Source organism: Beta vulgaris, chromosome 9 (genome assembly GCF_026745355.1).
Source record: "Beta vulgaris subsp. vulgaris cultivar EL10 chromosome 9, EL10.2, whole genome shotgun sequence".
In the NCBI taxonomy this organism is placed as follows: Eukaryota; Viridiplantae; Streptophyta; class Magnoliopsida; order Caryophyllales; family Amaranthaceae; genus Beta; species Beta vulgaris.
Window position 1 is genome coordinate 45,688,821 of NC_079210.1, and position 25,525 is coordinate 45,714,345.

The 25,525-nt window shown below is 35.3% G+C and overlaps 2 protein-coding genes across 3 annotated transcripts; one reads left to right on the forward strand and one right to left on the reverse strand.

The window, feature by feature from the left end:
- The first annotated feature begins 9,426 nt into the window (after window positions 1-9,426).
- On the forward strand, window positions 9,427-17,526 carry LOC104904052 (ABC transporter G family member 1). Of its 2 annotated transcripts, XM_010692225.4 has the most exons (8): window positions 9,427-9,800; window positions 10,194-10,273; window positions 10,947-11,411; window positions 13,530-13,631; window positions 13,811-13,939; window positions 14,864-15,058; window positions 15,413-15,499; window positions 16,547-17,526. In XM_010692225.4, exons 1-8 carry the CDS (start codon window positions 9,563-9,565, stop codon window positions 17,204-17,206), a joined length of 1,956 nt encoding a protein of 651 aa, XP_010690527.3. In that variant the 5' UTR covers window positions 9,427-9,562; the 3' UTR covers window positions 17,207-17,526. The 2 variants fall into 2 exon arrangements, with proteins under 2 accessions (XP_010690527.3, XP_057247732.1); XM_057391749.1 differs by lacking the exon at window positions 14,864-15,058.
- A 41-nt stretch (window positions 17,527-17,567) lies between these two features.
- On the reverse strand, window positions 17,568-23,491 carry LOC104904053 (phospho-2-dehydro-3-deoxyheptonate aldolase 2, chloroplastic). The gene is made up of 5 exons (XM_010692226.3): window positions 22,819-23,491; window positions 19,855-20,132; window positions 18,988-19,264; window positions 18,482-18,727; window positions 17,568-17,996 (listed from the first exon to the last, which is right to left on the reverse strand). Exons 1-5 carry the CDS (start codon window positions 23,293-23,295, stop codon window positions 17,730-17,732), a joined length of 1,545 nt encoding a protein of 514 aa, XP_010690528.1. The 5' UTR covers window positions 23,296-23,491; the 3' UTR covers window positions 17,568-17,729.
- Window positions 23,492-25,525: the final 2,034 nt, after the last annotated feature.

The window sequence follows — 25,525 nt, forward strand, 5'->3', positions numbered from 1 at the left end:
GAAATTTTATTAATTGAAGGTCAAACGACATCTACAATAGATATTAAAGAAAAACAAAATACAATTAAACAAGATCAAATCAAATTCGTCTTCGAAGAAACTATAATGAACCAAATCGAGCAATACAATGCAACCCCCTTGTATTTGCCGAATCAAACAACAATTGATGAGGAAGTCTATCATTCTGACATAGTTTGGGAAGAGCATTCTTGATCAAACCATGTTAACCGCATCCGAGGTTCCAATACCTTCATGTTGAGTCTCGAACTTCAACCAATAAGAACAATTTCTCATACCTAAAAACAAAAAAACTACATTCACAACTCTCAGAGGGGAGAAGGAGATCTCCACAACAGAGACTAAAAGCCCCATAATAGGGTTTGAAGAAATCTCATAAAGAGATACTAATTTATTCAACGAAACAAGAAAATGAAATAAAAACTGAAAAATAAAAGCGGAAAAGGGGCTTACCATGGATGAAATCATCCATGGTAGCTCCTAACTGATGAAGAAGGGGTAGAGGAGGCTAAGGTTTTAGAGAGAAAAAAGAGAGATAGCTAGGGTTTTTTTGTTCGTATACTACTACTAGACTACTACCCAAAAAAAAATACAAACCGGTGTCTAATAAGAATTGTTGCAATTTCTTTCATTTTTTATTTTTCAAATCATCCTTTTTTTGTAATTCTTATTAACATTTAAGTAACAATATCTATATCTATCTCTATTATTATATAAAGGAAGAGGAGGGAAACACCAAAAATGAAATACAAATTCACCATATTTTACCATTATACCCTCAATTAATAAAATATTTACATCATCTTTGATTTTTTGGTTTTCAAAAAACAGAAAAAAAATATACAATGAATTTTATGAACATTATTTTTGTATATATTATTACGCAATTGACATTTTGTTTGTTTTTGCCCGCATTGCGTGCATACAAGACTAGTACTAATATATTAAAAGGCGTTCCTAATTAAACATGAAACGGTGTCACGTGGCGCTTTCAGCAAAGCATTTTAATCCATGTAATCCACATATAATAATAATAAAAAGATGCATTACACAAGATTTGATCATATGACCTTAAGGTTATATATTAAAGTTTTAACCACTAGACCAAATGATATTTAATGTTATTATTTTAAAGTACAATATTAATAAAATTTTTCTTATCCGAGATATAGTAACCTAAAGACAAACCAAATGTCAACACATGAGTAGCTCCCAAAATCTTTGAATGTTTTACATAGTTGCTTTTAAAAATTTTTATACGGATTATAATTAGAGGTTGCTGGCATGGGCTTGTTTATACTTCTTTTATTTTTCTTTATGTATGAAGTATGAACTATCTTATATCCGTTACATTACTTTTTTTTTTATATCTTGAAAATTTCCATTAATTAAATATAGAATTACTTCTAATAAAAAAAAATACAAAATTACAAAATAAGGATAATACATTCATATATATATATATATAACTAAGCTGAGTTATACTTCCTCTTACATACCCGCATAATAACTTGAAAAAACTTAAACTTGGAGAAAACTGCTTAATTTGAAGGTCTGTTTTGTTTGATAACTTTGTGTAACTCGTCTGTTGATTGTTGACAATTGCCATAATAGAGCAATGATAATTTTAGGAGATTTGGTAGATTTTTTGAAAATAATAACTTACATGAAAAGGATAACATATACCCGATGAAAGTAGTGGGAGAGGTGGACTTATTCCACAGTCAAGGGAACAAAGAACTAGTAAGTTGAAACTCGCAACATGACCGATCCCAGTGACAATCTATCGCATGGGATTATTGGATCAAAATTCCTAGAAAAGTCATTCTCCTTTATGACTCAATATCCTTCAAGTGGGTATTTTAAGCTTTTCCGTTGGGCAGGAGAAGCTCAATTGCGTTGACACGCTATGAACCCAATTGGTAAATTGCGGAGCCGGCTTCATATATATAACTTTTAAGGCAATGATAGACAAGATCATTACCAAGCTAAACTTGGATCTCGAACAATCATCCGATTTTCAGAATTCAAGAAACAAGCCCCAACCATGAAAAATTTTGCCACACTCTCATTGAGTTTTGAATAAGCTATAGGAGGACTCCTAAAGAACTTTGGGTCTCCTCCTTCAACTTCCACTTAAAGTAAAAGTTATGCAAGTAATTTTTTTAATTATTATTATAATTATTTTTATTGGACTTGTGTCAACGTTGAAGATCATTAAATGAAGGAAGAAAATTACTCCTAAAAAAATTGATGAGAAAAAACAGGATTTTTTCTCCTAATTTAGGTGTTAGAATATTAGAGATAAAATATTGAAAAAAACTCTACTTTGATATGAGACGTCCAAAAAAAATATTGCCTTTATTTTTGGAATGAAAAGGGAATGTACAAATGGTTATATATTATTGAATATTTGTATGTTTTTGCATTCATCTTTGTGTAATTTTGTGTTATAATGAAATTATTTGAGGTTATTAATCTCAAAACAATATAATTATCGAACTTTTTAAAACTAAATTCAACATTAATGTCACACTATATAATACTTAAACAACAACACAGGGCAATTTAATAAAAATTACTTCACCCGTTTCTAAATAAGTGCAACATTTGCATAGTGTTTACTATTCACATTTTAAACTTTAATTAGCTTTGGTGATTTACATTTTATGAAAAACATAGTCATGTGAGATCTTGTTAGATTCGTCTGAATGTGAGTTTTTTTAATATCAACTTTTTATAATTTTTACTTATTGATAACTAAAGATATTAATGGTTAACATAATGCATTGGCAAACGTGAAAAAAAGAAGTGTTGCACTTATTTAAAAACGGATGAAGTATTTTTTTCAGGTTACCATATATAAATAGAAAAAATATAAGGTTTCCAACGAGAATTTTCATAATTTTTTCTTATATATTATTGAAAAATATGCTCAAAATTGATTAAACTTTAACATTAAATTATTGAAATAGATTCAATATTATGAAATGGAGAACATTACATTAGGGGTTCGCTGGGTTTAAATGAACCCATTGAATTTTGAAAAAAAAAATTGTGCAGTTTTCTTTTTTTTTCTTAATTAAAAAAATATTACAATTGTTTTAGATATTTCACGTGTAGAAATCTCTATTATATAAGGGAAGGGGGGAGCAGCAATAGTGTCCTCTTTTGAAATGCCTATTATGCCCCTTCCATTTCTAAATTACAAAAGGAATGTCAAAAGCAAAATCGGCACTCAAAGAAAACTACCGAAAATTAATCTACAACAGTCACTCACAAATCACTTAAAAGAAGAAACTTTACAAATCACTCATACAATTGACAAAATAACGCAAATCACTCAAATAATCAGGAAACTTTATTAAAACTCAAAATTAACATACAAACTAAAACTAATAACCTAGAACGTCAATATATACAAAAACATTTACAAAAATTTACTTACAAATCACTATTTCAAGAACCATTCACAATTAATGGTGGGTCATGATATAAAATAGAGGTGTATTTGTAGTGAAATTAGAATTTAGAAGTTAGACAAGGATAAAATTATTTACTTTTTTTATACTGTTTCCTACTACTAGAATTTTTTGCACGCGATGCGTGCTTGAATTCTTTTCGAAACAGAAACTCGATTTTTTTTGGCATAAGAGTCAAAATTTGAACATTAGACATACGAAGTATAATTGTTTTTAGTTGCAAAATTTGATTGGTTTAGTTTCTGTCACTTAAATCTCTCACCATTCTTTTTGTTTTTTGTTTTTTGTTTTTTACTTTTCAAAGTTAAATTCCATGAACAAAATAGAAATTTATCGAATTTATTTATGATTTCTAATATTATATTTTTTAGTTGATTTTTGAATTAAGTACAATACTTCATAAAGTGTAAAGAAAGTGGATACTTTGATTTTATGTCAATTTTTTCATAGGTTGTATTTTGTAAGTGAATTTTTAAGTTTTTTAAAATTTCCTCATTTTAGTGCATTTAGCTTTTACAAAACAACAAATTAGTGCTCATATTAACATAATTAGTGCAAATTAACATGGCATTAACATAATATGAGCACTAATTTGTTTTGTAAAAGCTAAATGCAATCCTAAGGAGAATTAATCACATTTAGCTTTTACAAAACAACAAATTAGTGCTCATATTAACATAATTACGACATCATTCTCCTTATATCCTGATCTTTGATGGTGAGACTTGAGAGGGAGACCAACAACTATTCGTTTAAAAGTAAAAGATCACTCCAACTCCAAGTATTACAGCATTACTTAACTTTTCCAATGGGGCCATGTGCGATGTGCTGTGTGCCTCTATATAATTTTTTTCTAGAGAAAAATTATTTGAATGTTTTCCACGAATGATGTCAAAGGTATTATTAATTCCTTCTATACGCTGAACTTCAAATTGATTTCATGGACACCGTCTACGTAAGATAGCACGCGCAAAATTTTAACACTAACCCCTTAACTTCAAACCGTAACTAACCTAACCTTAACCCCCTAACTTCAAACTTTAACCCCACCACCACCTCCCCTATCCCCCACAGCAGCCCACAACCTCTTTCCCACCCCCACAACCCCCTCTCCCGTCGATTTCCCCACCCACCCCCGAAGTAGCCCACAACCTCTTCCCCACCCCCCACAACCCCCCTCCCTCGTCGATTTCCCCACCCCAACCCCGCAGTAGCCCACCACCCCCAACTCATCACCGCAACCCTCTCTCGCTCGTCGATTTCCCCACCCCCCCCCCGCTGCAGCCCCCACCCTCGTTCCCCTACCCCCGTCAATTTCCGTCAAATTCCCCCCATCCTCGTCGATTTCAACCAACCGACCCCAATCACTTTTTCTTTCTCTCTAATAGTTGCGGGGGGAATGGGGGTTCTGCTGTGTGTGCTGATACCAACGAAACCACCGCTGCTCCGTTGTCTGGTAGTTGAGTCAGTGGCCCTTGGTCGCCGGCTTGCATGCCATACTTAGCGAACTTGTTAGCAAATTCGGTGCCAGAATGGGGTTTTGATGCTGTATTTTTGACGGGGGAGGCGGGGAATTCAACGGGGGTGGAGCTACTGCGGGGTGGGGGTGGGAGGAGGGGGGTTGCTACGGGGGATGGGGGAGGAGGAGGCTGCTAGGGACTGGGGTACGTAGTGGGGGAGGGGGCTGCTACGGGGGTGTGGATGAGGGGGTTGTTGGGGACTGGGCTGGTGGGGGAGGAGGGAGGTTGCTGGGGTGGTGGGGGAGGAGGGCTGGCTGCTAGGGTGGTGGGGGGAGGGCTAGGGGGTTAATATTAGGATTATGGTTTAAGATTAGAGTTTAGAGTTAGGGGTTAATAATGGCAAAATGGTAAACAAAGCTAACAGAAACTTTACACCGTTATTCATTAAAGGTATTTGGTGCATTTTATGCAAATCACAAGAGCATCTGGTGCATTTTCGAAACAAGGTGGGTACCTGGTGCATTTCGTGAAACCTCAGGGGTACCTGGTGAAAAAACCGTTAATGTATTATTTCTTTTTACTGTATACAATTTCACTTTCAAACTTATCAACGCCTAACTTTCCTAGTATTATGTTAAGACAAATCTTTCAAGATCTCACATTACGTAATTAATAAGCAAAATTATAAAAAATTATTATTTTTAAAATATATGTTAAGACAAATCTTAAAACATTTTACATTAGAGTAATGTCAAAGTCAAATGCTATATGAATAATGTAAAAAATTAATATGTAGATTAAAAAAAAAGGAAATACTATATAAGTCGTTTTGGTTTATTAAAACTTCTTGAAAAATATATTGACAATTTATTCAAAATAATATGAAATTCTTTAGACTAGAAATAAGTTTATAAACCACTACTTACAACCGAGAGAAGAAGACTAATCTTAGTGATTAAATGACGTTGTCTTCAAAGAAGTTTTTATTGCTTTCCACTATGTTCCTTCCATTTTATTGGTGGTTGGATATTGACTTTTTGCACAATTCACAATATTAATTTGATCAGTTTTTTCACTAATATTGATATATAAATACTATCATGTATTTCAATAGAGATGTTAATAGTCGAAATTATATATCTGGAGAAGTTTAATTCAAGATAGAGCAACTAAAAACTAGAGTTATCTATTGAGTGAACCTACTTGAATGCATTTTTTTTCAATGACTTACATGCATTTTTTTAACGGTTTTTTCACCATATACTCCTGACAAATTTTTTTTTGCACCGTATACCCTTTCGACTTTCCAAATTCATCATATACCCCTCACATTTCGAAAAATACATCAACTTACCCTTTTGACTAACGGTGTTAGACTTCCGTTAGTCATTAACCCCTAATCCCCTCTAACCCTAATTAACTAACCTAAATTAAACCCTAATCCTAACCCTAATCTAATACACTTTAACTAACCCACTGCCACATCACCCCCACTGCCACATCACCCCACCCCTTACACCCACTGCCACATCACCCCCACCCCTTACCCCACTGCTACATCACCCCCTCCACCCACACCCCAACCCCACCCCCACCCCCTTCCCCACCCCCACCACTGCAGTCCCCCCTCCCCACCATCCCACGACCCCACTAGCCCTGAGACCCCCCTCCATCGTTCCGCCACCTGCAACGCCGCACCCCCTCCTCTTCCGCCACCCGCAGCACCACACCCGTGCACAAACTCGCGCAAACTGCCTGCCTCGTTGGGTGGCACCACGGCAAACTTGCGCAGCCGCAATTTGAACTTGCACAGCGACTAGGAGAAAGTCGCCACTTGCGGTTTGCAACGGCCGAGAAAAGTCGAAATGGCTGGGCTTCACGTCCTCGTCGTTCTAGTTCTACTCGTCGTAGACTTTTCTCAGCCGTCGCCGCCTACCTCCTCCTCGTCGTTCTAGTGCTACGGGTGTGGTGCGGCGGGTGGCGGAAGAGGAGGGGGGTGCAGCACTGCAGGTGGCAAAAGGGTGGAGGGGGGTTTCGGGGGTGGTGGGGAGGGGGACTGCAGTGGTGGGGTGGGGGTGGGGTTGGGGTGGGGGTGGAGGTTAGGGTTAGGGTTAGGTTATTAGAGGATTAGGGTTAGGGTTAGGGTTAGGGTATTAGGGTTAGATTTAGGTTAATTAATTAGAGTTAGAGGGTGATTAGAGGTTAATGACTAACGGAGTTTAACACCGTTAGTCATTAAGGGTAACTTGATGTATTTTTCGAAAAGTAAGGGGTATATGATGAATTTGGAAAGTTGAAAGGGTATATGGTGCAAAAAAACATTTGTCAGGGGTATATGGTGAAAAAACCGTTTTTTAAAGACAACTTTCATGATTGGTTTGTAGACCTTGTTTTCTCCCGAGTTTGAATCCTCTAAAGTTTTCGTGAAACTTTACCAGGTAGAGTTGTATCTGAATCATAATGTAAATCAATGGCTTATATTGGTGGAAGGGAAAGATTAAGGGATGGATTTTGATGAGAAAAAATAGGGGGGAGGGGGGGGGGGAGGCTCAAACTCTATCTTGTAGAATTATTTTACAACTCTAGAGGATCCAAACACATTTTGCTCGTTTTTTTTTCAAGTCTTTTTTTAATTGATAGTAGTATATCTATTTAGCACTACAAGTAACCCCCCTTCCCCGCAATTTTGGAAAGCCATCGGGATGCGTGATATTCTTAATTTCTCCACTTAACTTCTAAAAACTAATTATACCGTGGATAGTGTAACGAGATTAATCAAACACGAAATTGTGTTCCTATAGACTCTTATATTGTCCTACATATTCTTGCCAAATAAAATTGGAAAGGTAAACCCAAGATTGGGAGCTATCTTAAATCTCCAAAGACTTTTATATTGTCCATTTGTCCTACCTATTTGGAAAATATGGATGGACTTTTACATATCATATTAATGGTGCTTTTTCATTTCCCCCACCCTAAATATTCGAGTATCCTCTAACTAGAGTATTGTACTTAAGGACTAACATAGTTTATGATTCCTCCCCTATATTATTCCAATAATCATTATAAACTTGTTATTTAACTATCAATTGAAAAGTGGGTCTTTCTTAATCATGTCATACTCTATGTATTATAATAGCAAATTAAACGGTTTATAGTTTAGTTATCAGTAGGGATGTTCATCGGTCTAGGACCGGACTGGAACTGGCTAGAGCTATGGATCGAAATTTGCAATTTTTTAAGATTGGGATCGGATCGGAATATTTTCGGTTCGGTCCGGTGTGGATCGAAAATTTTCTGATCCGATCCGATTTTTGACCTGTTGGACTCTTGAGTACATTTTTTTTAAAAAAATTATTTAAATTTATATATATTTGTAAAATAGATACATTAAAATTTATTAATTTGAACAACATTCTTAAAGTTAATAAACAGTAGGTGTTTGTCTTTCAAACTTTACAACATTGAGTTTTTTTTTACCCTTTTAACTATTATTTTACAAAAAAAAAATTTGTTCCATCGGTTTGGACCGGATCGGACCGGGGACCCGAAATCCTGATTTTCGACGGATCGGAGAACATACCAGAATCCTTAGTCCGATCCGATTCAACCCTACCCTTTGCGCACCCCTACCTAGTTATCGGTTTAGAAATTATTGTAACAAATTTTAAATATTTTATTTGTTCTCTTTCTTTCATATACTGTTGATATATATGCCTTGAATTATCTGGCGTTAAGATTAACCAAGCACGGGGACTTGCTCCATCTGTATATGTTGTTTAGTATAACGAGTCTGTTTTAGTTTCGGGTTTACGCCCATGGCCATTTGGTTAGACTAATTAGTAAGATACTATATAAACCTTATAATTAACTTCTACATCCAATATTCTGTAATATGTACTCCCTATCTCCTAAAGATAATAAAACGTTTCTCCTGTGTCTGTGAACGTAGCTAACATATCATTAGTAAACCACGTTAATTCTTATATCGATTGTTCTTTAATTATTTGTTGCTTTATTACTTCCGTTACAACACATACATACTTCTACCAAGGATGTCTTGGCCTATTGGTTAAGATTGAGGTGTTGTGAACGATAGGTCATAGGTTCGAACCCCCCTTCCCTTCTTTGTACTGTATACCGCCTTCGTAGGTCATATGGATAAAAGAATAAAGAATTAACATAAAGTTCCATCCATCAACATCACAGTAAGTGTCAGATTCTCCCAAATAACTAAACGATCCAGAAAATGGACGAAATAACAGGAGGAAATTGGAGATAACAATCCTCCAAGATATGAATTCTCAATGTTTGCATTAAAACTAATTGTCCTTTTGCGTCTTCATATGAATTTCAAAATGACTACATTTCGTCAAATTGATCCGCAACCGGCCACATGTTACACAGTTAAAGCAAACTAAAATATCATGTTAACCAATATTGCAATATATAAACAGGCCAAAGAGCTCTAACAATTCAAGCACGGTGCATAAACATATACATCGAAAACAACCTCTAAAACTTTTGCTCAAAAGCTCCATTTTACCAAATCAAAATCACAACATATAATCACCAAAACTAGTAAAGTACTAGTAGTACACTATGCTCAATAATAATAGTAATAATATTGAAGCTCAAAAAACAATGGAGCTTCCTTTGAAGATTAGAGATGATGGAGTGTACTTAACATGGGATCATTTGTGGGCGACGGTGTCACATAAAGAAGACACTAAAAAAAATATACTTGAAGAGGTAAGTGGTTATGCTTGCCCTGGTCAGGTGTTAGCTATCATGGGTCCTTCAGGTTGTGGCAAGTCCACCCTCCTCGACGCCTTAGCAGGTGCTTCTTTCTTTCTTCATCTTCATGTTATTCCATTAAAGGTGTACTTAGCTACCAAGGTCGTCTTAAAAATTTTGAGGCCTTTGTGAATTGTGCTAATTATAAAATTGGACACTAAATATAAAGACATTATACATAGATTTTAACATTGTAAATAATGTATTCTATAATATATATTATTAATATTTTAAAGCTCGTGTTTAGACAATATGACTAAAACAAATATTTCATTCACGACTTTTGGACCCTCTAAAACGTCTGACCCTGTATTGTTGGTCGTTTTACATGCCCTATTGCCTATTAGATGCGCCTCTGGCCTCTAGCTAGTGTACCACAAATTTCTTCATCCATGTGATAATTAGGAAATGCTAATTTTTTATTTTATAATTGTAGGGAGACTGGATATGAACACCAAACAAAGTGGACAAATACTTGTCAATGGTCACAAACAAGCTCTTGCTTATGGCACATTGGTATAGTGCTTTTGATACTCTCCTTTTTTCTTTGACGTCGGTTAAGATTTGCATACTTGAGTACATTATTATCTACTTATGTTAAGGTAGTATTGTGATATGATTATATAGATTTGATAGAACTATGATCTAGTATTTGTCACACATATATACTAATAGGTTGGGTATTTTGAGCACAATTTTGGTATGCTGTACGGTTTTGGGAGTCTTGACGTATTAAAGTCATTAATTTTACTATACGAACTATTTTAAATAATATATATTCACATGATAATACTTTTTTTTCCAATTAGAGATGAATTGAGTTGTACTAAACATGAAAATTTTAAATCGAGAAGTAAGAGAATGTTTATAAATCATGGGCTTGAAAGCATCCTGAAGTGTCGGAAACGTTTAAAGTATTGAAAACGCAAAACGTTGACTCGTAGAGATCGTGTCCGTGCATCATAGGTAAAATCTATGTTGATGCCCTTTGTGCCTTATACACCAAAAAAGAAAAAACAATTTGTAAGCACATCATAGCCATAATTTTAGACTTTCTCATCAATTATTAGATAGTATGTATGTACCTCTTATTTTGTGGATCAAAATGTATGTCTTTAACCAGTTTATGTCGTCTTTGATAGAAGTAATTGCTAATACTTATTATGGTGTGCATGGTTTGTTTCTATAGGCTTACGTGACACAAGACGATGCATTGGTAACAACCTTGACATTGCAAGAAACTGTATACTACTCAAGCGAGCTCCAGTTACCGGCATCAATGTCGAAAGCCGAGAAGAGAAAGAGGGCAGATGATTGCATTAAGGAGATGGGTTTACAAAAAGCAATTAACACAAGAATTGGAGGGTGGGGGAGTAAAGGGTTAAGTAGTGGAGAAAGGAGGAGACTTAGTATTTGCATAGAGATATTAACTCATCCTAAGCTTCTTTTCCTTGATGAGCCAACAAGTGGTCTTGATAGTGCAGCATCATTCTATGTTATGAGTAGAATTGTAGGGAATGAAAGGAGAAAAGGAAGGACAATTATTGCATCTATACACCAGCCTAGCAGTCAAGTCTTTCGCCTGTTTGATAATCTCTGTCTTTTATCTGCTGGTAAAACAGTCTATTTTGGTCCTGCTAGAGAAGCAAATGAGGTGAGCCTATTAGCTTATAGTTCTATTCATATATTTTTGTTCTTTTGTGGGACTAAACTAATTAAACTACTAAAGGGATTAAGGGAATCTAAGTCATGCCGTATAAGCCTAGATAATGAGCAGTGTAGCTTTATTAATATGGATATAACAGTGGTTTGATGTAGGTTTTGTTCTTGCCGGCCAGAATCAATATAAGGCCAAAATTGTAGGGAATTTATTTTGGGAAGGAGAAAAGGATAAGAGTTGGAAAAAATAGGACTTGATCGGTATCAGTATTGTTTGAAAAATTAGTAAAAAAAAAAAATTCTTATGAGTTCTGTTTTGCGAAAAAAAATCTTATAAAGCAATTTTTTGCAAAAACAAACCAAAAAGTTCATTATTTTTGCAAGATGAAACCTGAGATCATTTTCCAGTGTTGACCCTTATCTTTCCGACGTTGACACTAGCAATTTCCCTTCTTCCTCCATAATCACCAACTAGCCACCACTACAAACACTTGCCGCAAGCCCCCCCCCAACACATCAACCACTCCTCTCCTTATTTTCCTCACTCATCCCCTCTCTCACTTCCCATGGTTCTCGCTTTCTTCTCTCGCACGTCTCCTCCTCTTGTGTGCTGCTGCTTCAGACTCTAAGCCCTATCTCTTTCTAAATTACCTCCCTATTCCTTCTACTTTTTGGTTTTTTTTTGTTTGAATCTCAACTTCGAACACTTGTTTTTGGAAATTTCAGCCCGAATCTCAAAGTTTTAAACCCAATAATCGAATTTTAAGGTTCGACTCTCAAAATATCAAACCCAAAAATTCGATTTTTGAGTTTTTAAGTTCGAGATGTGCTCATTTGTGGTTTTTGGTTTGATGTTGAGCAAAGGTTTTCAAGGTAGTTTCCGTTTCATTTGTGGTGGTAGTGGGTAATGAGTTTCGTGGTGGTGGTGGTGGTGGTGGGGGAGCTTCATGGTGTTATGGTCATGTGATGGTGGTGGGTTCAGATTTTCTGGGTTTCGAAGGGGGGAGCTAGGGGGGAAGGAGTTGCGGAGGGGGGGCTACGGGGCGAAGGGGTTGCGGAGGGGAACTCCGGGTGGCATAGCGGTGTTGGGTGGACGAAGGGAGAGGAGAGGGGGGAAAGGTGAGGGAGGGAAGGAGGGAGATGAGAGAGGGTAGGGGCGAAAGGGGGGGGGGCTGCCGCCTGAGGAGGTGGAAGGAGGGGTTAGGGGCTTCAGGGGTTGGGGGGGCGGGGGTGGGGTGAAGTAGGGGCTTCAGGGGTGGGGGCTGTCGCAGGTGTTGGTAGTGGTGGCTACGTGGTGATGATGGAGGAAGAAGGAAAATTGATAGGGTTAACGCCAGAAAGATAAGGGTCAACACCGGAAATTGGTCTAAGGTTTCATCTTGTAAAAATAATTAACTTTTTGGTTTGTTTTCGCAAAAAATGTTTTATAAGGTTTTTTTGGGCAAAATTTCCTTATCGTTTTTTAGTTTTTGATTTTAGGATTTTATAAAAGTTGTACATTCAAGTTCATATTATTTATATGGGAAAATATCTCAGGTACTCTTGAAGTTTGGCCTAAACACAAACTTCAGGGGTATCTGAGGAATTTCCCAAATGTGAGGGGTAATCTGAGAATTACGCCAAACCTCAGGGGTACCTAGGGAATTTTCCCTATTACTTCCTCTGTTTCATAATACTCGTTATACTTTTCATTGTGGGAAGTTTCACATTACTTGCTACACTTCCTCTTTAAGCAATAGGAGTCCGTGAATTAAGAAGAGTAGCGAGTAATATGAAACGGAGGAAATATATTTATACTAGTCATACTGACAACTAAAAATCGAAAATTATACTACGATTCTATGATTCTGTTTTTAAATTTTTGAAAATAAAAACTAAAACTAAACAACTAACAATCATCACCAACATAGTTTAACAAATAAGGTTTTGGCTATGCTAATTTATCTTTCTCTTGTATTTGATATATACTTGCTCCGTTGTGAAATAAGTGAAACACTTCTCTCAAAAAAATCTCATATAAAAGATAGAAGTGTCTGCTTATTTCACAACCCTACATTGAAGTTGTTTTACTTAAAAAAGAAACATGTATGTAGTACTAAACTTTTCGATGTAGTTTTTTGCAGCACAAGGTTACCCATGCCCAACTCTTCAAAACCCAGCAGATCACTTCCTCGAGTTGATAAACAAAGACTTTGATGACTACGATGTCGATGAGGTAGGGCATTTTCTGTAAGCAGTAAGTCCTATATAGCCGTTAATCACGCTCTGATCATATATGGACCTAATTCAACATAAAAAAAAAAGGTCTTGTTTAGCTTTGTATTTTTGTGCTTTTTTCTTGAAAATTTTTGGCAAAGTTTGATAGTTGCTACTTTTTTTTGTCTCCATAATAAGGATATTGAGGAAGGCTGCTTACTCGACAGAAAATCAACGGAGGAAAACGTCAACATTTTGTTGAATTCTTACAAATCATCTGAGAATTTTCAACGAGTGAGAGGAATCATTGCCAAAATAAGTAATCAGGTATTGATCTATCACTTAAAAAGTCACGGTTAACGGTAGTTAGATAGTAGATACTAATATATCTGTTTTTAAATTAGGAAAATTGTTTTAAATAAGTCAATCTTTATGCAGTTTTCCCATTTGAAGTTTATCTTTTGATTATCTCTATAGAGTTAGGGTCTGTTCTCTTTGTCATAAAACAGTTGAACTGAATTGAATTGAACTGAACTGAATAATGAATAGTGATATGTGAGAGTAAAAGTATTGTCAAGAGACGATCTGAACTGAACTGAACTGAACTGATCTGAATTGATTTGAACTGAACTGAAAATAAGATGGGGAAAATAGACCCTTAGACTGGTATGTCTGTTTTCTTCTATTGAGTTTTAACATGTTTTTGACTTCTTTAGTAGGTTACTTATAATATGTGTTACAATATCCCACCTCACCCTTGCCTCCCTTGCCTGTTTTAGGAGAGGGACATTGTAACACGTACCATAAGTAACCTACTAAACAAGTTACAAACAGGTTAAAACTCAATAGAAGAAAACAGACATACAAACCTAACTCAATAATCAAAAGGTAGACTTAAGATAAGAGGCTGCGCAAACATTGACTTATTTAAAATAATTTTTTCTTTAAATTATCGTGACACTTTGACTTTTATCTTGTTTACAAATATTATTTTGACTTTGTCACAATATATATAATTTCATATATACTATTTATTTTGACGCTTTTTATATTCATCTTCAAGTTATGCAATAAAAAATATGAAAAATAAAACACAAATTAAAAACGGAGAAAGTACTATTATTCGATTTAGTTGATATAATTTTCGTTCTACTGCCACTACTAATGTAATATCGGATGAACAACCTATTCGGCTATTCCTAGAAGACATAACGAAATGTATATGACTAACTATCTGCTAATTAATTGCAGAATGGTGAAAGATTAGAGACAAACAAAAGACATGCTAGTTTTTCTACCCAATGTCAAGTTCTTACAAGAAGATCCTTTGTAAATATGTACCGTGATTTAGGTTATTATTGGGCGCGATTCTTGGTGTACCTCATTTTGGCATTTGGTTTAGGCACCATCTTCTATGATCTTGGATCAACTTATAACTCAATTCAGGTTTAGAAATTCTCTTCCATATATTCTTGTTAGGTAAAATAATCATATTCTAGTTAAAGTAGTACTCCTTCCGGTCTATATTAGTTTACCCGTATTCCTTTTTGAGATGTCCGTTATTAATTTACCTCTTTCTTTTGTTTCTATTTTTGAAATGAGACCACTAACTTTTCTTCACACATACATTCAACTTTAATATAAAATAATAGTTTCTCTTTCTTTTTATGACCCACAATATTATTTCTCCTAAAACTCTGTGTAAAAGAAAGGGGTAAACTAATAAAGACCGGAGAGAATACTTTGAATATGAAGTTCTTTGAATAAACTTGTAGTTGTATATGTTTGGAATGTTTTCAGGCTAAAGGTTGGTTGCTTATGTTCGTGTCTTCTTTTTTAACTTTCATGAGCATTGGAGGATTTCCTTCCTTTGTTGAAGATATGAAGGTACATCTTACTCCCTCTGTTTTTTTATCATTCTCACTTAGAATCTTGACACTATTTATAGTTAGAGAGAATCTTCTCAATTGTTTTCAATTTATAAGAAAAAATATAGTCATGTGGGGTCTTGTTTGATTCGTCTCAATTGATATTAATATTCAATGATATTTTTATTTTATATATATATATAATAAAAGATATTTAAGTTTAAAAATGTGCATTGGGAGATGTGCACAGGAAAGTGAGAAAGATAAAAAAAAACAGAGGGAGTAGTACTCATGCATGATTGTCTTATATCTTTGGATTCAATCGAACTTTATTAAGTGATTAAAACTAATTTTTCGATGTTTCACTAGTGAGCTTTATCATACATGCATAGTTACCAATTTGTAATAAATAAACTAGTTATTAGGCCCGGGCAATGCCCCGTGTAAGATAAATTTTATTTATTAATATTATACTTTGATATGATATTATTAAATACAACTTGGTCTAGTGGTTAAAACTTTAGTACATGAATTTGAGGTCACAGGATCAAAACCTATACTATGCCCCGTGTATGATATTTTATTTATGCACGCCTTTTAATATATTAGTATAGATAATGTTTAATATTTACTAATAAAATATATGATTATTTGTCATAAGTTAAAAATGAATTACACTATTCCTCAACAAAGTTAAATTGTATAAATATATATGGTTTACTTGAAAAAAATTTATTTTGCGCTTACTTGTAGATTAATTTTATTTATAATTGCAGCAACAAAGACGACATAAATCAAACAAAAACTATGTGCAATATATAGTTTGACATACAAAAACACTCGTGTAGCACATGAATTGTATTAGACATGTAAACATTATTGTACGTTTCGACTGATAATAGAATGAACCTCCATGATAGTTACTGATATAATCTAGGGCAACGAACATTCATGAATCGTGGTACCAAACTTTCAAAAGTACTTGAATTGTTTTATGTGACTTGCTTTGTTTAAAACAAAGATCAAACACTATCATTCTAAATCTAGTTATGTTGTATATATTCAGGTGTTCAAACGAGAAAGACTAAACGGGCATTATGGGACAACTTCCTTTGTTGTGGCCAACACTCTATCTTCAATGCCATATTTGCTTCTAGTCTCACTCATTCCTGGTGCAATCACATACTATTTACCTGGACTTAAGAGAGATTACCCAGATTTCCTATACTTTGCAATGGTTCTTTTTTCATGCATGTTATTGGTTGAGAGCCTAATGATGATTGTTGCAAGTATAGTGCCCAACTTTCTTATGGGCATAATAGTTGGTGCAGGAGTTCAAGGTTTAATGATTTTAGGTGCTGGATTTTTCAGATTACCAAATGATTTACCTAAACCATTTTGGAAATACCCACTTTACTACATTTCCTTTACTAAGTATGCATATCAAGGGTTATTTAAGAATGAATTTCAAGGATTAGAAATCCCAAATAATCAAGGAACAAGTCCACCAAGTATGATATCTGGTGATGTTATCCTCAAAGATATATGGCAAGTGGAAACTAGCTATTCTAAGTGGGTTAATCTTGCTATATTGCTTGGAATGGTGGTTTTGTATCGTCTATTGTTCTTAATCATCATTAAGCTTTCGGAAACGCTTAAACCTGCTATTAAAGCCCTTGTAATGAGATCGTCGAGGCAAATCATGCAAGTTGATTCTTCTAGTTAAGACATAGAAGTGTTCAAGCCTTCTTGGTATCTTAAAATAGGCTAGTCAAGAAGGAGGTGATCCCATCATGTTACTTACCTTCTCAGAACAGCAGACTCTTGGAAAATTTGGAAATGTTGGCTGAATTCGAAGCATGTTGGTACTTATTCCATCGATTTAGGATAGTGTATCGTTGCTTCTTAACTTTTTAAACCTATGCAAATTGTGCGTTAATTCAACGATTGTTTAGGTAATTGTTTTGTTATTGTACTACAAGTCAAGTGAACTGGAAACGTGTTTATTAATATATCAATCTAATTTATTGATTTGGAAATGTGAAATACCATGTGAATCACTCTGCTGACAATTAACCACATACTCATGACACAATCTTATAGTTTATAGCTTCAGAAAGCATACAACAATCCAACAAGAAGGAAGACGAAAAGGTTCGAAAAACATGTAGCAAAATCGTAAACCAAAAATGTGTTCCCATCAAGATAGCGCACTGGTCACAATTGAAATATAGATGAACTTGATTCTCTTAGGGAGCACCTGAGCCTAGAGTACGTATCGCTCCGAGTCTTCTTCTACGAAGCCTCTCTGCGATATTGAATGCTAGTTCTAGAGATTGAGAAGCATTCAACCTTGGATCACAATGTGTATGGTAGCGAGAGCTCAGATCATCATATGTGATGGTACGTGCACCTCCGACACACTCCGTCACATTTTGACCCGTCATCTCTAGATGGACTCCTCCAGGATAGCTTCCTTCTTGATCATGAACATCAAAGAATGCCGTAACCTCAGCCTAGTCATCAAAACCAAAATAATCAGTTTAGCAGAACCAACTACAGGTCATAAGCCACAATATATAGCTATTTTAGCTGATAAACTAAGTATTTTGTTGTCATGGTTGCATGAACCGAGGAAATAAACACAAATCTTAGCATACTTGAAGAAATTTTCTAGAAGCTGCTAAGGGTTAAGCTAATTACAATCTGATCTCCTGTCAAAAGAAGTCATGGGCATGAAATGAAAGAACAATTCAGATGATACAATCATGTGACGTTTTCATCTATAAATTATTCATCAATTACAAAGTTAGAAATATCGGACATCAATTGAGCAAGGAATATACAAATGGTTTCAGCATGCTAAACTCTTGTCCATGATATTTGTTCTTTCCACAATTATCAACCAAGGTAACTACAAAGAGCAATCTAAGTCAAAGGTAAAAGCATCACAATATCAGTTTGCACTTATCTGGTAAAGCAAAAGTTAAACAGGACATACCCTTATAGAATCAAAAGACCTGGTTTTGAGACCCGATGGAGCCTTGATGGTGTTCCCATGCATGGGATCACTAACCCAAGTTACAATCTGACCAGCGCGACGAACTGCTCTAATAAGATGCGGAAGCTTTACCCTCATATTCTCAGCTCCCATCCTGCTAATCACTGTGATCCTCCCAGGCTTGTTTTGAGGGTTTAGAATGTCAATGAGCTTAACTAACTCATTAGGATCCATCTTATCACTCACCTGAATCATGAAACATATGTGGGCATTATCAGCATGTAAAGATAGAATAAATAATTCATAGAAACATAAAACTCCAATGCAAGTACATCAAAACTAACAAACTTTAGGAAACAGAACAATGGCCCGAAGTTAAAACTTAAAAGTACACTAAACGTGAACAGCAAATTTGTTTGACATGCTATTAAGAGATGTGTAAGTTTGAAAGACACCATAGCTAAGGAGCTATATCAAACAGGTCAAGACCTAGTCGCTCCAAATACCTTAATGCCAAGAGGGTTAGCAACTCCTCTCAAAAACTCAACATGAGCACAATCAAGTTGCCGCGTACGCTCCCCAACCCAAACCATATGAGCAGAACAATCATAGTACAAGCCAGAAGTTGAATCTTCTCTCGTAAGAGCTTGTTCATATGGCAAGAGCAAGCACTCATGTGATGTCCAAAACTCTGTTGTTGTCATGATTGGGTGATCGAGGGCAAGTCCAGCAGCAGCCATGAAGCCCAGAGCTTCATCAACTCGATGGGCCAATTCACGGTACCTTTTGGAAAACAACAAAGATTAATTCACTGCTAATCAGAGAATAGTTAAAAGCTTGCATCATTTCGAAGTAGATAGATTGACATAGAAGCTCTTACGACAAGTATGAGAACAACACAAATATACATGTAAATTTTGTGTGATATGATGACAGTATTAATGTATTACATAGGAGTATTGTTTTTTGAAAACAAAAAAAAAATTGAAGTTAGATTAAGACAAGACTTATTTCAGAAGCCAATATTTTACAAACCCAATGTCCGATATAGAAGTTGTTATACAGGACTACAGGACACTGGGTTCGTAAAATATTAACATGACCAGCATCGAAGATGCAAAGTAACACAGTCAAAGGGGAGGTGATTCATTGAATATTAAGCATGAAAATTTCTGAAGATTGAAAAATGCTATATTCCAACAACCATGAGAAGTGTTACAACTTGCATGAGCAACTAAACGAGGCTTAGTCTTATAAAGATATGGATGCATGGGAAAGCTGGATATAATTCATATACCAAATTGAATAGTTGCAAAAGAAAAATAAACATAATCTACGATGATATTTGAAAGAAAAGACAAAAGGAAGTATACTTGTCCCCTTGCTCACTGTGGTCCATGAAATCAAGATTCCAATGCACGACCCTTTGCATGGCAGCATATCCTCCAGTAGCGAAGGCCCTTAGAAGGTTCAAAGTTGCCACTGATTGCGTGTATGCCCTTATCATCCTATGAGGATCAGGAATTCTTGCCTTTTCCTCAAATACATCACCATTAATGTTGTCACCTCTGTAGCTTGGTAGTTTCACTCCATTCTTCTCCTCAAACCCATCTGATCGTGGCTTTGCAAACTGACCCGCCATTCTGCCCACCTAAACAATGCAACTGCACTTTCATTATTTGATACCAAATATTTCATATACAATTTCCAACCCCAGTTGCAAACCCATCTTGCTAACCTATGCTACATAACAGAACTCCTAGTTATGATAAACCCGTCTTCTTAAGTCCTAATCGTAATAACCTCGTCTTGTTGAGAAAATATGATGACTACATTGTTCATTAAGTCGTAAGACTATATCATAAAAGCAAGAAAAAAAAGTCAACTTCTTCTAAAATCATTTAACAATGAGAATGACCAAGTAGCGCTGGTTTAGTTGGTAATTTGGTATAAGTTTGATCTTTACTGGTTGCGGTTCTTGGGGTTATGGATTTCCCTTCTCCTTTCCCCTCATACCCAGGGTCTAGCCTATAAAGCTGGACCAAGTTTACTTATGAGAGGTTCTAATTTAGTAGGGTCCTCTTAATAATTTTTTAAAAAAATTATTAACAACGAGACCTTATACTAGCTTGGTCATCAATCTCTCTTCTTCTTTCTTCATCTCATTTATATCCAAGTTAATAATGGCCAACCCATTTTTTGATACGTTTGTTTGTCAAAGGAAACGTTGCAAGCTCTATCACAAGCTCACAGCCAGTCACAAGGCTCAAAAACTGGAGAGCTGAGCTTTGTCACTAACCAACTGCGTGTCCACCAATTGTGCTAATCACACCCTACTTTTCCAATGCTTTAGTGGTCAGCTAGATCATCCTTTTTCTTTTCTCCAAGTATTATTAGTAGCAATAATTTCATAATCAGTAGTTTTGTCATTAATATTAAAATGCAATGATGTAAAACCCAAGAGACTCAACTTTCCTATTGTACCCTACTATCTCTATTGCCTCTCATTCAGGACCATGAAGTTGAATTCTAATAGAGAATCATTGCTCTGATTAAACCAGCAAGTGACCAGCTTCAAGTTGTCATCAATCAGATCTACACTCCAAACCTACCTCTTGCAAAACAGAAATACAATTGAAAATACAAGGCACAATTTACCTAGAAGGAAAAATCCAATATTGAAGGTGGTGTAACAGCTTGAACTACATGCAATACACAATAATGCAAGGATTTACCGAGGAGAAAATATAACTAATAGTGCTGTAATTTTTTCTTTATTTGATGACTGGCACAATGTAACAGCTGTAATCCTAATTTGTTTTGTTGTGCTTTGTCTCATTACTAAATGTTGTAAAAGGGCTCATGATCCATGGTGGATCCTCTGCATATATGTAATGTTGTGAGCTAATATGCCGCAACACAGACCAAAAACACATTTTAGAAAATGCAAAACCAGACAGCTTCTTCTGTAAGAAAAACAGAAGATGAATGATGAATGATTGAATCTTTCTTTTTTTTTGAAGCAAATCTTTCTTGTGATTTTAATTCTCCTTAACCATTGTGAAATCTTCACATTTCCTATTTTGAGAAGCCTAGAGCCACTTTTGTAATAAAAATGTAATAGGCAGGCTACATCTCCTACTCCATGTTTCAATCCGAAAACTGTGAGAGGAATGTCAGTAGTCATAGACAACAGCCCTATGAATTACTCTTAAGTTTGTTGAAACAAACTTGATGCTGGGTCCCATAAAGCTACCAACATCTCTAATGAAATTTCCCATATGCTGCAACATGATCAAATAGTCCTTCCACATCGACTCTAATTTAATAATTGATGAATGCTTGAAATCTTTCTTGTGATTTAATTCTCTTTAACCATTGTGAAAGCTTCACATTTGCTATTCTAAGAAACCTAGAACCACTTTATGAAATAGGCAAGCTACATCTCCTACTCCATGTTTCAATCCGAAAACTGTGAGAGGGAATGTAGATCATGTAATGACCAACGAGTATGGCTTATAAAATCTAGAACATACGTTAACTCATGTTAGTAGCAAAACAGATCAAAATCTAAGGCATTCAAGCAATTAGCCATTGCTTTAGAAATTTAAAGCACACATTTAATCTTCATACAAAGGGTTCCAGTGACTTTTATTTTCACATGAGCATCTATGGCGAGGAGAAACTAATCCCAATAACCCCACACAAGCAGAAAAACTTTGTCTACCCAATAGGTAATATACCCCTAGATCCTGAGATACACATGAATAATTAGTGGATTCCAACTCAGGTATTTACAACTTACCCGGTGGATAGATATTATCAATCTCCCACACAACCCTCCCCAAAAAAGTGATCCTCTGAATTCTCATCAAATTTCCATGAAACCTCTTCCTAGCCTAAACTGCCAAACCCAACTTCCAAAGATCAATCACCCAAAACAAGTACCCAATTACCACATGCCACAATAACTAAAGGCCAGAATTTACATAAAAACAGGACAAAAACCAATATAACAAAAAAGCTTTCTTTTTCCATACAAAATATCCACCTACCCCCTTGAAAACAAAGTTCTACCAACCCCCATGAACTCATTTCTACAATTCAATGACACTACCAGAAGTCATCATATACTACTACAACAGCAACAACAACAATAACAACAACAAAGCAAAATTTTCATTTTTTCCCCTTAAAAGTATCCAATTGCCATAATTATAAACGCAAGAATATAAAATTCCTACCCAAAATTTCCACCACTGAATTAAAATATCAATCACTGAAACAGATTAATCAAATACAACAAAATTTGCATAAAAAAGGATAAAAATTTATACCTTAACAACAGGCATTTGACCACCAAACATAAGAACAACACTCATCTGTAGAAGAAGCCTGAAAGTATCTCTAATATTATTAGCACTAAACTCCTTAAAACTCTCAGCACAATCTCCACCTTGAAGTAAAAAAGCTTTTCCCATGGCAGCTTGACCAATTCTTTCTTCAAGGCTTCTAGCTTCACCTGCAAATACAATTGGTGGGAAAGATTCAAGGGTTTTAAGAACCGAATCCAACTCATTCGGGTCTGGGTATTCGGGTTGTTGAAGTGCTTTCTTTGATCTCCAACCTTCTAAGGACCATTTTGGATATGGGTTGCGGGTGCTGGTGTTATTTGTGGAAGATTTTGAAGATGATGACGCTTTGATTGGGAGGAGAGAGAAATTCGGTTGATGGGGTTTTCGGGAATTGAATTCAGGAGTGTTGTTGAAGATCAATTTTGATGTCAGAGATGAAGTGTTTGTTGTCAGAGCCATATCTTTTCTCTCTGTTTCGTTTTTTTTTTTTTTTCTGTGTGTTTCAATTTTGAAGGATAGGAGATTGTTTGAGATGGGAAATAATGGTGAGGGTTGAATATGATTATATGAATATATGATAGGGGAATATGCTGCGTCACTCAATTAGTAAGAAGAGTTTTGATTCTACTTTTTTTCCTTAAGAACTTCTCAACTACCCCCGAATCATAGTGGAATAGTGGATGTCTCGGGTCTTTAGCACTAAAAAAACGAGTCTTTTAAGTGTAGATGTAGCCAAATTAGCCATGTAGGAGTATAAGACAGTCTTTTGTAGTTTTGCATCTCTATTTTTTTTCTCTTCTCGGGGATTCGTGGTAAGGTGAATTTCTTCTTGACTGTCCTCGTACAGGATCACTCATCAAAAGGCCCAACAACCCCCAAACTCTACCCCCAACAATATTGAAATTTTGCTTCCACCAAGATTTGAACCTTAATCCCCCATATGGGAGATAGGAAGTTATACCATTGAACCCAAGGGTTCTTGGTAGTTTTGCATCTTTGTTTCTTTAAGCCGCGATAATAGCATAGAGAAGCCTGTATTGGACAAGTGCATGTTGAGATGAGGGTTCATTTGAGTCTCGAATAGGGTCAACTGAGGGTGTTAGCGTAAGTTTGTCATAGGTCCAATTGTGTCTGGGGTAATATACGAGTTCTAATGAGTCTAGAGGTGGCAAACAAGTTATACTGGTTAGGTCATATTTGGGTAAACTTTGTGTTCGTATTGCGGATGGGTCCATCTCGTGTCCATGAAACTTCGAGCCATGTACGCGTTTGATGGGCCGGGTTAATGACGGGTCGGTTCCATCAAGTTCATGATGTTTTGGGTCGGGTCAATGCGTTTATAGTGTAACTTGTTATGGTGCCTCGTGTTGCCTTCAAAAAGACCTTATTATAAGGATGCTTGTTTATGTCTAGATATATTTCTCCAATGAGCTTTCATTTGAGAATAACAGAATCAGTTGGTTTTGTAAGAGACCGTCTAATTTTAACTTAAAATATAGGCACGGCCTAAGCTTAATATTAAGAGGATAACATGTCACCTCTTTCAATATAGTGACAAGTTTAATCTATTTAGGGACCAGATTAATCTATTTCGTGAACAGTTTAATCTATTTAATAATGACATTTTTTAATTCATTCAGTGACTAGTTTAATCCATTTAGTGGCTAGTTTAATCCGTTCGGTAAAACTACCGAGTTATTTTTTTTAAAATATTTTGTTGTAATTTGATAATCAAGAAAAAAAAAGGAAGGAGAAGAGAAGGGATGACTAAAATAATGGTGGGTTAGAGTGAAATGTAATGAGCTTGTTAGAAAAATTCAGTATTAGATTCGTTAATACAATAATGGGTTATAACAGGTTGAATGGCCTACGATGGGCCTAAGATGCCACATAGACAACCTTCATACATAGAAATTTTCTATGTAAGCTTATAGAGAGTTCACTATAATTACGGTTCTTTATGATTATTTTAGATTAACTAGGTTTTAGGCCCGTGCATAATGCACGGGAACTATTTAGTATAATAACAATGTATATGTATCAGCTATAATGAAAACTTGTAAACGATTCTTACGTTAACTTGATAAAAAACTTTGTGTTTAAGAGATATACACCTTTATATTAATTATAAAGTTGTTTAACATATATAAAACTCATATGTTTTGGAAGACTTCTTTTTAGTGCAAAACAAAATTTATTAAGAAGATACTCCCTCCATTCTATTTTATAATATTGCAAAATGAGATTTTTACACTATCCATTCACCATCATAACCTTTCACTACACATTATGATTTTTATGTAAGGAAAAATATTGTCATCTGGGGTCTTGTTAGATTCGTCTCGATATATACTTTCAGAATATCAATTTTGTATAATTTTACTAAAAAGTAATTAAAGATATTAATAGTTAAAATAGTGCATTGGCAAACGTGAAAATTACTCAATTGTTGCAGTAGAAAAAGAACGGAGGTTGTATAACATAGTCATAACAAACAACAACAACACCTTAAGAGGAACTTTGAAATTCCATATTTTCTCCACACTTTCGATACAATTGAACCGCTAATAACTTATGTATGGAATTCTTTGAAAAATTAATAAAGTGATGACATAATTGAATATAATATACCAATTTTGGCTAGCCCCACAAAGCCATCATCTAAGGGTTGAGATGACAAAGGTAAATT